The 13858-nt window shown below is 40.5% G+C and overlaps 1 protein-coding gene across 1 annotated transcript; it reads left to right on the top strand.

The window, feature by feature from the left end:
• The first annotated feature begins 293 nt into the window (after nucleotides 1-293).
• On the top strand, nucleotides 294-13858 carry ivns1abpa (influenza virus NS1A binding protein a). Its single transcript, XM_056269550.1, has 15 exons — nucleotides 294-462; nucleotides 5501-5765; nucleotides 5992-6118; nucleotides 6777-6946; nucleotides 8147-8222; nucleotides 8310-8483; nucleotides 8573-8698; nucleotides 10746-10853; nucleotides 11687-11813; nucleotides 11897-12124; nucleotides 12198-12319; nucleotides 12396-12522; nucleotides 12748-12879; nucleotides 13039-13212; nucleotides 13298-13858. The coding sequence occupies exons 3-15, from the start codon at nucleotides 6008-6010 to the stop codon at nucleotides 13552-13554; spliced, it is 1932 nt and encodes a 643-aa protein (XP_056125525.1). The 5' UTR covers nucleotides 294-462; nucleotides 5501-5765; nucleotides 5992-6007; the 3' UTR covers nucleotides 13555-13858.

The raw sequence follows: 13858 nt of genomic DNA, 5'->3' as shown, positions 1-13858 counted from the left end.
GAAGTTTACTGAGGCCGCCTAGTGTACCACGCCTCCGTTTGAGAACTAAGACTGACTGACTGAGCATGAAATGCATAAAGCAAATGAGATATATGCAGGGAACGCAGGTAATTTATGCCAAAGGCAAAAAAACAACCCAGTTGTATATCAACCCAGACTAGTTTTACTAGCCGTTTCCCCCCGACTCCAGGGCCTGACCTCACCTCACTTTCCGTCGGTACTTTTCCGCAGGCGGAGCTCTACCGTGACGTCACGCGCGATACAGCTCCTCCGTGGCTTTTGTTAAGCGCGTGCTCCAGAGTCGCTGTCAAAGCTCGCTCGCTGATCAATCTCGATACCTGGAACGACAGGGTTGTACGGACGCAGAAACGTGCTATATCTATTGCTTTTGCAATATCCCCAACCAACAGCTTTTAATTGACCTTAAATATGTCTACCATCGTCTACCGTCAAACAGATCAGGTAAGAATCAATCTTATATCAGTAATGACTGAAGCTTCATGTCTCCTGTCCTCCCAGGATTCTTTCATACTAGCAGCTACGTGTTTATTTTTAAAGATCTACAACTGAATTTTTTTTTTTTTTTTTGCTTCTACATTGTTATTTTGTGTTACACATACAGACACTTCACTTGTATGAACTCACGCGATTGCCATATGGTGCGTTGTAATCACAGTCTATGGTTGTAATCTGCTGTGCAATCGGCAACTGCATGCGTTGCTCTCATCAAGAGATAGAATCGCTCGCGTGAGATCAACGTTTGCTGTGTGCACTGTGCAGCAAACCGTGATTTTTTTTCTTCTTCACATGTTGAGTTTTTTATTTATTTATTATTTGTAATTTATTTTAAATGAACGAAATAAAGTGAGTAATATTTTCCTACAAAATAAACGGGCGTTTTTACAGTTAACGTTACAGCGAACGTCACCAACTGGTATTTATAGTATTGCGGGTGCTGAAATATTGCACATTTAATTCATTATACATTGGGCAAGCAGCTCTACACCCACTACATTCATGTAATTTCCGTTTCATTTGAAAAGAGGCTTGATTGTGCTAACAATGATTATGCTGTTGTTGTCTGCTCACAATTTTAACATTTTTCCATTCTTAAAATGAAATAATCCTTTATCCTTCATCATCATTAAAAAGAACAGTAAATGCCGACGAACACACGAATGAAATTAATGAAAAATAGGAACGGGACGATTTGTCAAGGTAAAAAAAAAAAAGAGTGACCGGTGTGGTTCATTGAAAGCAGTGCACGTGTATTTTGACGCAGAACATACATTTTACCTCGTCGTTGATCTTTAGTCAGGAATATATTAAAATTACGACCAGGTCCTACTGACCTAGTTTTGGATTTTACTGTAGGCTTGGTCGAGATGTTCAGAAACGTTCTAGGTTCCGTATGATGCAAGCTTCATTGTGCGGGGAACGTGTATACGAGGCGTGTTGATGGACACGTCATCTGGCCAATCGTATCGCTCGGAATCATACGTTCTGGCCTATCAGGATTCGTGGATGTAATGGGGCGTAACCACAGAAATTTGTTTCTGCATGTTTTATCGTTTGCACTTAGCATCGATGATAGTCAGATGACATTTGATTGGGATTAACATATGGTCTCATACATTTTGTAGATATTTGGAAATATATGTAAACTATGTATATTTGTAGAGTTTAAATTATTTACACATTATTCTTAATTATTTTATGAAGCTGCATTTCTCTAAAATCATCTTATTTCCAAACCTGACTTAATTTCTTTTGTGGAAGGAGATGTTAGGCAAAACTGGGTGAACTATCTATAAGGTACCTATTTGTTTAAGTGATATATGGAAAAATGTGTAGGTATGGCAAATGCTGTGGAATTTCCCTGTCTGGTTATAGGTGTTAATAATATTATTATTATTATTATTTGCTTCTTTTCTCTCTACATATATGTTATCTCTACATTATAGGCTACCTGTAATAATTTTCACAACCTATGTTCCCACTCCCACAGTAGGCCTACATCCCATTTACAGTGTTGTACACATCAAATCTCCAGTCATATTTAACAATCCCATTTACAAGTCACAGGAATCCGCAGTTTCACTTCTCATAAAGCCGTTTCCGTTCCTTAACTCCACATCTGCCAATGGATGACCTAATTGTCACTGCAATGCTTTATTTGTAAGGGAAATATATGCAGCAAATGCTGTGCTTCCTAAACTACAACCTTTCCTTGTGCATTTTGATACATAGATTCTTATAGAGTAGAAATAAAAGGCTGTTTTTGTATTTATTTTCAGAGAATTACTTGGGTGTTTAATTGCCTTTCCTCCATTGCATGTTGGTTAATATGAATCACTTGCGGACATTTTCTATTACGGCCACTGTGAATAAAATCAGTGTTCTGTCTCTCAATTTTCAAACATTCTTTATACGTGGTGAAGGATTATGCAATTTTCCAGCCTGTTCTCATGTGTGAGATCACCTGTTGGCTCTGTTAGCTCACTCCTTAAACTGTGTTCTCCCATTAACCTTTTTCCATAAAGGTTAGCTTTTTATTAGAGAGGGGCAGATATAAATAAAGAAGCAAAGATCCCAGCTTTGCTGCCCTTTCCCCTCAGAATGTAATCTGTAAATTCACAAAGTAAATAAATAAAATCTAAATAAAAAAATTCTACAAAAGTAATTATTGTAATTATTATGATGGAGCAGTCATAATGTGTTTCCTTTCCATCTTTGTAATTACGAGTTTAAATTTCTGCTCTTCTGCTGCCTGACCTGTGGGTTTATGGAAAGAGTAGCAGTGTGTTTTAGTTTAGGCTGAGAGAGAGTAAATCACGGATTTTGGCAGGTGTTATCTAACCCCTGGAAATGCAGCTCGGTCTGTAGTTCACATCTGAATATGATTTTATGATATAATTTTTCTCCATGCTTCTTCCATAGCCTCTCATGATCTTGCACAATCATTTGACCAGAATGTTATTTTTTGTTGCACACCCAATGCCCGTCCTACACATTTTATGCAGACTCTACATAAGTTTATCACTGTTGTGCAAGCCATTCATGAGCTTAAAGGTACATCGAGGGATTTGTCAACTCAGTAAAAAAAAAAGTATGTTGGAGCTTATTAGTTACTATAGACGTCCAGGGCCATTCATTAAAATCATTATTATTTGTATAGCATTAACAATGCCAAGGTCATGACTCATGACTCATGGTCTTGATTCCTGGTAAAATTTGCTGTGAATCAATTTGCATAGCAAAATCTGGCCAATGATTAAATCTAAATGTTAGCAAGCCTGTGTGTTTCGGACACTGAGTAATGTAGTTCACCTTTTTTCTCAGAGCTGGCGGAGTTCCTAGAGAGAAAGCGTGACTTGCAAAACAGGGGTCTCATGACGAAGACCAATATAATTGTATATGTCGCTTGTGATCATGGGCACACTATAAGCGGGTTGAACTATCTAAAATTGCATGCAAGGAACACAATGTCCTCTCTAGCCTCAGTTTTATTTTTTAGCATGGCCATATGCGATGCATTAAGTTGTTGCTCAATCTGGGTTATCTGTTGAGTACTGCTGCAGAGTCAATAGAACAACTGTTGCTGTGTGTTTCAACCCATTCTCATCTTTCTCTCTCGCCTCGCTGTCTGTCCCACGCTTTCTGACTGAGCGGGCTGTTCTCTGCATGCCAGAGGGGACAAAAAAGATTATATGCACAAAATGGTCTTTCAAAGTGTTTTTCTGCCACTACGCATTTAATATCCGTCCGTCTTTTTGTCTTTTCACCCTCTGCTTTGTCAGTAATTGTATGAGGTTGCTGTGGTTGTCAGCACACAATGAACAGATTTGTGAGTCCATCTGAAGCTGCAAAGTCACCGTAGGCTTTATCTGTTGTCTAACCCGTAAGTGCCCTGGTTTAAAGTGTCAGTTCCTGATTCCACTCCAAGTGGACCAACAGCTCTCAGATTAAGGTCACTAGCTTGACACTGAACAGTTCAGACTTATCAATGAGTGGAAAGTTTCACGATTTAAAGGTCAGTGACATTACTTTAGTTATTTTTACCTAAAAATATTTTTGTATTGTAAAGATCAATACATATCTTAAAATATCAGATAATTTGACCGTTTACTGACAGGACATGGTTAATTCAGGTTGTAAAATGTGGTGTACTCCCCAAAATAAAAAATAAATAATGAATGAAAATTAAATAAAGTGTGTATATATATATAAATATATTAAAACATTTTTAAAATACTGGCATATGTTCAATGGGTAATTTTATTAAAATTTTAACTTTTATTTGTTTCAACACATTCACTTAATGGGTTATATTTTAATTTATTTATTTATTTATTTAAAGGGGAGCTTTCCTTTCGGATAATCTTATGACCCTTCATTGATTTTATTAATATCTCTTGACTTTTTTTGTTTTTAAGTTGGAAGGAGTTTTGATTAACTTTAGATTTGAGATTTAGTGGAATAAACTTCAGTGTTGAAGATCAGACAGTTGAAACAAGAAAGGTTTTGGTGAGAACTTACAATGAATCATAATTTAATGCTTCCATCTTTTTACTCATCCTTGTGCTTGAAAGCGTTTCTCCAATGGCACTTATCTTCAAGAGGAAGCATCTCTATGAGAAGGTAAATTAAGGCCTAGAGTTTTCCGATTACTGTTTTCAATAATCAGCCCCTGCGTAGGAAAGAGCAAGAGAGGATGAGCAGATTATCCAAAGACCTCCACTGCCTGCATTTACGCCGACTGAGGCTGAAGTGAATAAAAGGATGTGTGTGGAAAAATACCAGCAGGTTTTCATGCAAAACACAAGGATTCCACACACTGGAGCTCATTTGTTTTTCGCTTAGCATTTTTCCATCCCCACACAGCTGAAGCCACATCATTGTGGGAATGTGATAAATCCATCAAAATTGCTGACCGAGTGAGGAATTTTCTTGGTTTTGTGACCATCCTCCGCCCCTAGAATTGGGCCATCTGCTGGCTGAAAAGGCATTGAAAGACCTGTGGAAATTTCCAGAAATCCTGTGGGTGTGGTAGTGCCATGTGGTTAACGGGGGAAGGACATGGAGAGAATTTGTGTTTGGGTGTTGTAGAAACGGTCTGACCAAGGGAGGCTTGATGGGAAGGTTGGAAAAGCATGTTCTGAGATTTAGGCAGCTTCTTGAATTAAGTCTGCATGAGACCGATTCTCTCAGGATTAATTTGAACTGTCTGTGCAGCAGAAGTGAAGGCTGATCCCGAATAAGGCACGTGCTTAACACCATGAAAGCAATCAGTAGTGCAAAGCTGGGTCAGTCTATGATCTGCAGCGTTTCTGCCCTTGAGCGGCACATGAACCTTTCAATTCCATTGGTTTTTTTCACATCAGTAATAGATGTTGTGGACATTGACGTTCTAAAAATTGCCATTGATGTGATCAGTGTTCCTGATAAAATCCTGCTATATGGTGTCATTATAACCTCTTGTTTGTTATTTGTCCTGCAGGTTATAATGCACGATCAACACAGAAAAGGTTTGAGTCTATAGCCAACGGGACACCCGAGGACTTGATTGCAGTCACTCTAAGCCTGAGAGTTTGAGTCACCTCTGACCCCCTGCTGTGCCCTCTGGTTGCCTGGCATTGCCTTTTCCATCCACTTCCAGTGAAGTAAGACTTAGGCACTCCCATTCCTGGTTCTTCTTCACTCGTGCCTTTTTACCGCTTTCCCAAGTAATCTATCTCTCCCAGACAAACGCCATTCGGTATTAGGTAAGCGCATGACTTATACATGAGACTTAGTGTTATGTAGATGGTTTTATAGTGATTATAGACTGTGGCAGCTTTTTAGCCAGCAGCTAAAATGAATGATACATTGTATTTTTGTGTGCGTGGGTGATGTTTATGTAAGATGCACTGTGTGGGAAAGATATTTTGAGGTAAAATCATAAAATTGAATCAAGATTGTTTTTTAAAAAAATTTTTTGCTTTTGCAAAGGCTTAATTTCCAAAAAATGATTCCCAACGGATATTTGATCTTTGAGGACGAAAGTTTCCTGGATTCCACCGTGGCCAAGATGAACGCCCTTAGAAAGAACGGACAGTTCTGTGATGTGAGACTTCAGGTAACACACCCTTTTTTAACCTTATTATTCTCGGTGTCATTACGAGAAGGCTGAAACATGACTCAGGGAAGAAGAGTGTGTTTCATTAGACGCAGGTCCTGGATCTTTGAATGGCCTTTAGCTGTGTGACGTTCATTAATAGACAAAGGCAAACCCTCTGTGTTCATAATATTTCAAAGAATGCTTGAAAGCTCAAGTTGTTCCAAAAATGCATGAGTTTCTTTCTTGTGCAGAACACAAAAGAAGCTATTTTGAAGAATGTCTGTAACCAGACAGTTGACGGTAGCCATTGACTTCCAAAGTATTTTTATTTTTTCTACTATGGAAGTCAATGGTTACCTCAGCTGTCTGGCTACCAACATTCTTCAAAATATCTTCTTTTGTAAATGATGAAAGAATTTTCATTTTTGGGTGAAATATCCCTTTAATGATGCTGCCAAGCTATTACTATTGTTAATACTTAATATTTGGGATTTGTTCAAATTTGTATAGCAACCACTCAGAACACCTTAGCAACATTTGACTGGCCAAACATATCTGAAAATCCAGATTTACTTCAGTTCATTTACTTTCTGTTCATAAATTAAAACAAATGGTGCCTATTTCTTTGTTACAATGCCATTATAGACTTAACCGTTGCCTTTTTTTATCTCTGCAGGTGTGCGGCCATGAATTGATGGCTCACCGGGCAGTGCTGGCTTGTTGCAGTCCGTACCTGTTTGAGATCTTTAACAGCGACCTGGAACCTCACGGAATCTCCCATGTGAAGTTTGAGGATCTGGACCCTGAGGCTGTGGAGATCCTTCTCAACTACGCTTACACTGCCCAGTAAGAGACACACAACATGCAATTAGGGCTGGGCGATAAAACGATAACGATAATTATCGCGATATAATTTTTCTTGATAAAACGATATCAAGAGGTCGATAAATGTTCGATAATGTTTATGCGCCAAAAGCGGAACGAAACTCATTTGAACCGCGGGTGCTCACGGACCGTTTATCCGCTCGGCTCAAAGTCCAAACGGCAGCGCGAGCTCACTAGACTAGAGCAGACGCGTTTACTCTGATCGGCCTCGGTCACAAGATCCATTGAGAAGCGCTAGAGTTCAGCGAAGAACACAAATGTTTAAAGGCAGATGAAACACCGCTGACAAACAGGAGAAACACTGCGCGCAACGATATAGTCATAATCTGAATTGATACTGAATCCATTTAGCCTACCATGGATTTACTACTGTAAGGTTAGCCTAGTAATATTAACTGCACCATGAAATGTGGGATATACATATTGAATTGTATAATATTATTAATGTAGACAATGTATTAAATGACTAATGTAATATAATTACAGTATTTAATAATGTATTTAACTGTTAGGCTACTGTTTTTCATACAAATACCATAGAAACCATAAAGTTACATTTTGCCATGATAGTGAGGTGCTATAAGTTAGGCTATGCCTGGTTTTATCTGTGGTTATCATGATCTAAATGCATGATACTGGATGACCAATGGTTTTTAATAAAACTCAAACAGTCAGAATATTACATTTTACCAAATAAAAATGTGATCGTTACATTTTTTTTTTAAAACTTGAGTTAGGATGCAGATTTACTGTCAACTCACTATCAAATATGCATTTCGAGACAAAACATGTAATTTGAATATTGTAGCATAAACTGCAAACTGTGCTGAAGAAATATTTTTCTATTCAGATATTAATTTTGTTAAGGAAAAATGACAAATGTTTGAATGTTCTACCTCAGATTTGTGAAATGTTCACCTGTTTGGCAAGTGTTTGTCATGATATGTTCTGACAATAAAGAGTAGTTTAAAACCACAATTAACGCTCTGGTTTCTACAACTTTCACTTAGGAGCAAAAATCTGCCTTTAAACGGTTATCGTGATAATTATCGATATGCAATCAACCAATCAGAGCCATCATAGGGCACTTTTTCTACCATATTAATGGCTTCCCATTTGTGGCGATCAATGATTTCTGAAATTTAATTTTGCTTTCTGCAGGTTGAAGGCAGATAAAGAGCTGGTTAAGGAGGTTTACTCTGCAGCCAAACGGCTCAAAATGGACAGAGTGAAGCAGGTAGGCATATTAAGCATGTTTTTGTGTATTTGTGACTGGTTTACTTTAGATGAAGCCCTAACCTACTCTTTTGTACCTGCTACCTAGATCTGTGGCGACTACCTTCTCTCCAAGATGGATTCCCAGAGTGCCATCTCCTATCGCAATTTTGCCAGCTGTATGGGAGACGGGCGTCTGCTGGGCAAGATCGACAGCTATATCCAGGAGCACCTTCTAGACGTGTCTGAGCAAGAGGATTTCCTCAAGCTTCCACGCCTTAAAGTGAGCTGGCCTTTAACCTTTCAGGTCATGTACTATTCTTGATTGCACGCTTATGCTAACCACATACTTTCTTTTGGTCCGCTTTATAGTTGGAGGTGATTCTGGAGGATAACTTGACCTTGCCTAGTAACGGCAAGCTGTACTCCAAGGTCATCGGCTGGGTGCAACGCAGCCTGTGGGAAAATGGCGAACCCCTGGAGCGACTGATGGAGGAGGTCAGTACTGCGCTCCACTGTGAGCTCCTCTCTCTCTCCTCCCTCACTTCTTCCCCCTCGTAATTCATCCCATTCACAGATTTAACAGGTCCGTTCACACCAGCCATCTTAACGGTAGAGGTCGGTTGGGTTTGTTCTCTTTGGCTTCCATATATATTTTTTTGTTTGCTCTCCCCCTTTACCCACAAATCACCCCGCGCCTTTAAGAATATACGTTTAGGTACAGAACAGGGGCTGTTACACCCTCCGCAAAGGCGAGTGGGTAGTCCAGGTGAGCCAATCTAAAAGCCTCCTGAATGTTCAGTGCTGTGCAGTAACTGCAGCTACTCTTGTCTGCTCGCAGAGAGTGACATGGCATGTTGCCGTCCCAATGACATCTCTCTCTTCTCTAAGCAGGTGTGTGAGTGTGTGAGTGAGTGTGCGTTCTTTGGGAACCAGCACTAACAATTCTTCCTCCCCACTGATTTATCTCTCCTTAGGTTTATTAGAGCAAACATCAGCAGGATTCTCACAAGACTGAAGAAACCAAGACTGGGGGCCTCCAGGGTAATGAGTCAGTGAATGAAAGAAAATAACAAAAGAACGAGAGGGAGCCATGGTGAAAGAAGTGCTAGGCTCCTGTCTGTTAATCAAATGCACTCACCAACAGTACACAGTTCATTTAAAATGACACTTCAGATCTCCAAGTATAAATGCGTTGAACACTTCAAGACATTCACATATTAAGTCCACCTCACATACGACACCTCACACAACACAAGTCAACTGGCATATGCATGCATTGCAAAGTAAATTAAAGCATATTACACAGTTGTACATGCACACACTTACAGGATATTCAGATAACTGACTAAAATGAATGGTTTATGCCACTAGGGCATTTTACATTTACACAGTATACATTTGAATACTGATTACGTACCGTTGAAAGTAAAGGAAGAGAGCCATCGGCTTCATAATGGCACCTACAATGTCTTTTCTTCTAAATAAAGGAAGTGGAAACTGAGTGCAGCTTAGAGGGATGTTCTCAAGTCACTCTCAGTTCCTAGTTCCTTAATCTGCCTTTGGACACATTCCCAGTAGGGATGGGCACAAGTACTCAAAAGTGACAGCTGCAATAATTGCATTACATGACTTTTTCTCTCGTTTTCAAAATTTTACAGCAATCAGTATTCAGTAAACTACAAGAAGCTACTATAGCTATGCACAAATGGCCTCATTTGTAATTTTTTTATTTTATTTTCAGCGTTACCTACTGGTCCTAATCAGTTGGCTTCAGCACTGTAGACAGTCGGTCAAGGGCAGCTCCTTAAAAATGTGATACTCATGGTGCAAGACACTTAATAACTGCAACTGTGCTGTACTCACTTAATATATCTGTCGAGTACCCATAGACAAAAATACCGAAATGCCCATCCTTAATCAACACTGATGCACTTTTTTATTTTATTTTTTATTTTTACTTATTTAAATTTATTGCACTACTTTATTTAATTTCAGTGGATTTTTTTCAGTTATTTGAACTGAATTTTGTATTTAATTTGGTTTTGAATTCACTTTTCTTTAAGCTTGAAGACGATCCAAGATTTTTTTTTTTTTAAACGAGGGACTCATTTTTTGAGCTGTTAAAGTTGAAAACAGCTAACCAGTGTTGACCTGGAGTTTATGTGATGACGTCTGATTTGACTAACCCCCTCAGCTGAGAAGATGGCTGCAGGATGACCCCCTGAACATGCACTGATGAAGCTTGTTTGTTTCCTTCTCCAAACTTAAATGAAGGTTCCCAAGATGCTTTGTGGCGAAAGTATTGTGATCCACATTCTGCTGTTTTCAGTGCAGTGAAAAGCCCCGAAGATCTTGTGAAATGATCCACAGCAACACTGTGTTCATATTCTTAAAGAAGCTTTTTTTTACCAGCATCTTGCAGTGAATGAGCGCTATGGCCCTCCCCTTCTTAACTTTTCTTTCTTCCCTGACCCACGTTGTTGGGTGTTCTGTTGTCATGGAGACAGCCACATGGGTTTTGTTGTCGCTGTGTGTTTTGCAGGTGCAAACGCTGTACTATTCGGCCGATCACAAGCTGCTCGATGGGAGCCTGCTTGACGGGCAGGCTGAGGTGTTCGGCACTGAGGATGACCACATCCAGTTTGTGCAGGTACACAACCAGCGCTGAGCTCTTCTCAGGCTGGACCGCAGCAGACCCGTAGCGAATGCAGGATTTAAGTGTAATGCTAGCAGAGCAGCTGCTTTGTTGTGCTGGGCTGTTGAGTCTGAGCGTTTTAAGGCTGAAGAGATCACGGTGTGTCCGTGATGAGTGTGTGGATTGGGTTTTAGTGCTGCTTATAGTGTGGCTTTACATTGGGATTAGATTAATGTAGATATAAGGTCAAAGAAATATTCCAAGGTTCAGTACAAGCTCAAATCAAAAGCATTTGTGGCGTGATGTTGATTATCACAAAAACTAATTTCCCCAAGAGAAGCGAAAATGGAGGTGAATGAGGCCAATTTGTAAATTTTTAAATAATCTTTAAACATTCTATTCTATATACTAATCTTCTTCGAGTTATATCCAACTCTGTTGCCATGACAAAGTAATGGCTAAAATGTCTGTAAAAATGAAGATTTAAACCGCCTTACAGCTCAAATAATACATGGTGTAACCGAAGAATCAATGTATGTCTAAAAGTGATAAGCTTCATATTTCCCCCCCTTCACTACAATTGTTAGTACCTTACCAAAACCTAATGGTTTGCTTTTTAAAAGAAAATGAGGCATGAGTCAAAATGATTTTTGTGGTAATCAACATTATGCCGCAAATGCTGTCGACTATGCTTAACTTTCAAAGAACCAGGATTATTCCTTTAACCTGATGTAGCCTGCATCTGATAAGTTGAGTCGGGTTTACGCCTAGACGGGTCTGGGACTGTGTGAGGTTGTATTTGTGTGGACCATGGGCTCGGAGTCTGTAGCTGCACTGTGCCTTTGCAGAAGAAGCCCCTACGTGAGAATGTACACCGACAGCTGAGCACCAGCTCCTCTGGCAGCCTCTCCCCCGGATCTGCAAAACTTTCCTGCAAGCAAGAGTGGAAATACATAGCTTCTGAGAAGACCACCAGTAAGTTTGCACCTTTGATGTGTTCATCAGATCGTTGAGACTTCTCTGCGGTCCCTTTAAGTTATCTTTTCCTCTCCCCACAGACAATACATACCTGTGTCTGGCTGTGTTGAACGGCATGCTGTGCGTGATATTTCTGCATGGGCGCAGCAGTCCCCAGGCCTCGCCCTCGTCCACACCTTGCCTAACCAAGAGTCTGAGTTTCGAGGGCCAGCCACTGGAAGAGGAACCTGAAAAGCTGATGGCACCCATGCGATATGCTCGCTCTGGCCTGGGCATCGCTGCTTTGAGCGACCAACTCATCGCCGCAGGTTAGTGGACCACAAAAAGAAACTTCTGAATGTCTCTCTTGACTTCGTTAAGCAACTCTGATCTGTTATTCAGGAGGCTACAATCGGGAAGAGTGCTTGAGGACTGTGGAATGTTACGACATGAAGACTGACAGCTGGACTTTCATTGCTCCAATGAGGACTCCACGTGCTCGGTTTCAGATGGCCGTGCTCATGGTGTGTGCATGGTCAAATGTGTATTAAGAAGTAGTGTTTGAAAGTGCTGTGAAATAACTTGTTTTTATCCAATCAGGGTCAGCTTTACGTGATGGGTGGGTCCAACGGCCATTCTGATGAACTGAGTTGTGGGGAGACGTACAACCCCAGTGCTGATGAGTGGACTCAAGTGCCAGAGCTCAGGACCAATCGGTGCAATGCAGGTAAAAACTTCACTTGTAGCATTTAAAATGTTTTTCATTTATTTAGATAAAACACTATAGCTTATTTGCCATAACATAAAACCAAAAAATTATCTGTTGGTTTTAGCCAGATTCTGTGCATCCGATTTTTACGATTTTCCCGATTCAAAGAGATTTTGAATTTGTCCATTCAACACAGAGAATACAGTAGGTTTAGATTCATCAATTATTGTTTTCTTTCTTCAGGTGTCTGCTCTCTAAACAACAAGCTGTATGTTGTTGGGGGATCAGATCCTTGCGGACAGAAAGGTCTGAAGAACTGTGATGTTTTTGACCCTGTGAGCAAGGCCTGGACCAGCTGTGCCCCTTTAAACATCAGTAAGTCATGTTGACGTCAAAAATATCCCTATAATTGCTTCCACAGGGGTTTCTGGCACTTAAGAGATCACAGCTTAAGCGTACAGCAGGGATTACACTGATAAAAAGCCAGATGGATCTGCAGAAATGGTTCTCAATGTTATTTTCGTGCATCTACAGGGAGGCATCAGGCTGCCGTGTGTGAGTTGGATGGCTTCATGTACGTGATCGGAGGAGCTGAATCATGGAACTGTCTGAACAGTGTGGAACGCTACAACCCAGAATATAACACTTGGACCCTTATTGCCCCAATGAACATAGCCCGCAGAGGAGCAGGAGTGGCTGTCTATGAAGGTAAGCAAAGGACAAATTGCCAGTATATGACCATTAAGCTTGCATATGGTGACTGATTTTTATTTTTTGTTGTTGTCTCTCTCAGGTAAACTCTTCGTGGTGGGCGGCTTCGATGGCTCTCACGCTCTGCGTTGTGTTGAAATGTATGACCCTTCCCGCAACGAATGGAGGATGCTGGGGAGCATGAACTCGCCACGCAGCAATGCTGGTGCTGCCGTGCTCAATGATGTCATCTATGCCGTTGGCGGCTTCGATGGAAACGACTTCCTTAACTCAGTTGAGGCCTACAACCCTAAAACAGACGAGTGGAGCCCCTGTGCCGATGCCTTCACCAATTCCTAAGAGCCAGGGGCCGGGGAACCAAATGGGGACGGGGGGTTATCTCACTCAAACTAACAGGCTTAGTGATGTAATCGTGCTTTGTGATGTCCTGTATGTATGCGGGAGGGTGGGCGGGTGGGTTTTTGAGGTGTGAGGGTGGTCTCGTTGGGTGCTTCACAGGAGCCACCCATGAGGCGGATTTTTCTTACAGTGTTTGGGTGGGGGAGGTCCGTTGGGGGTTGCTGAAAGCAACATTAAGCCTTTGCATATTGCATACTTTATTTTTTGTTGTTGTAAATATTGTTGTTTCTTTTTTTCTTTTTTT

Source organism: Rhinichthys klamathensis, unplaced genomic scaffold (genome assembly GCF_029890125.1).
Source record: "Rhinichthys klamathensis goyatoka isolate OS25496 unplaced genomic scaffold, OSU_Roscu_1.1 h1tg000281l_1, whole genome shotgun sequence".
Taxonomy (NCBI): Eukaryota; Metazoa; Chordata; class Actinopteri; order Cypriniformes; family Leuciscidae; genus Rhinichthys; species Rhinichthys klamathensis.
Note: the sequence above shows the minus strand (reverse complement) of the source record. Positions and strands in the feature narration are given on the sequence as shown.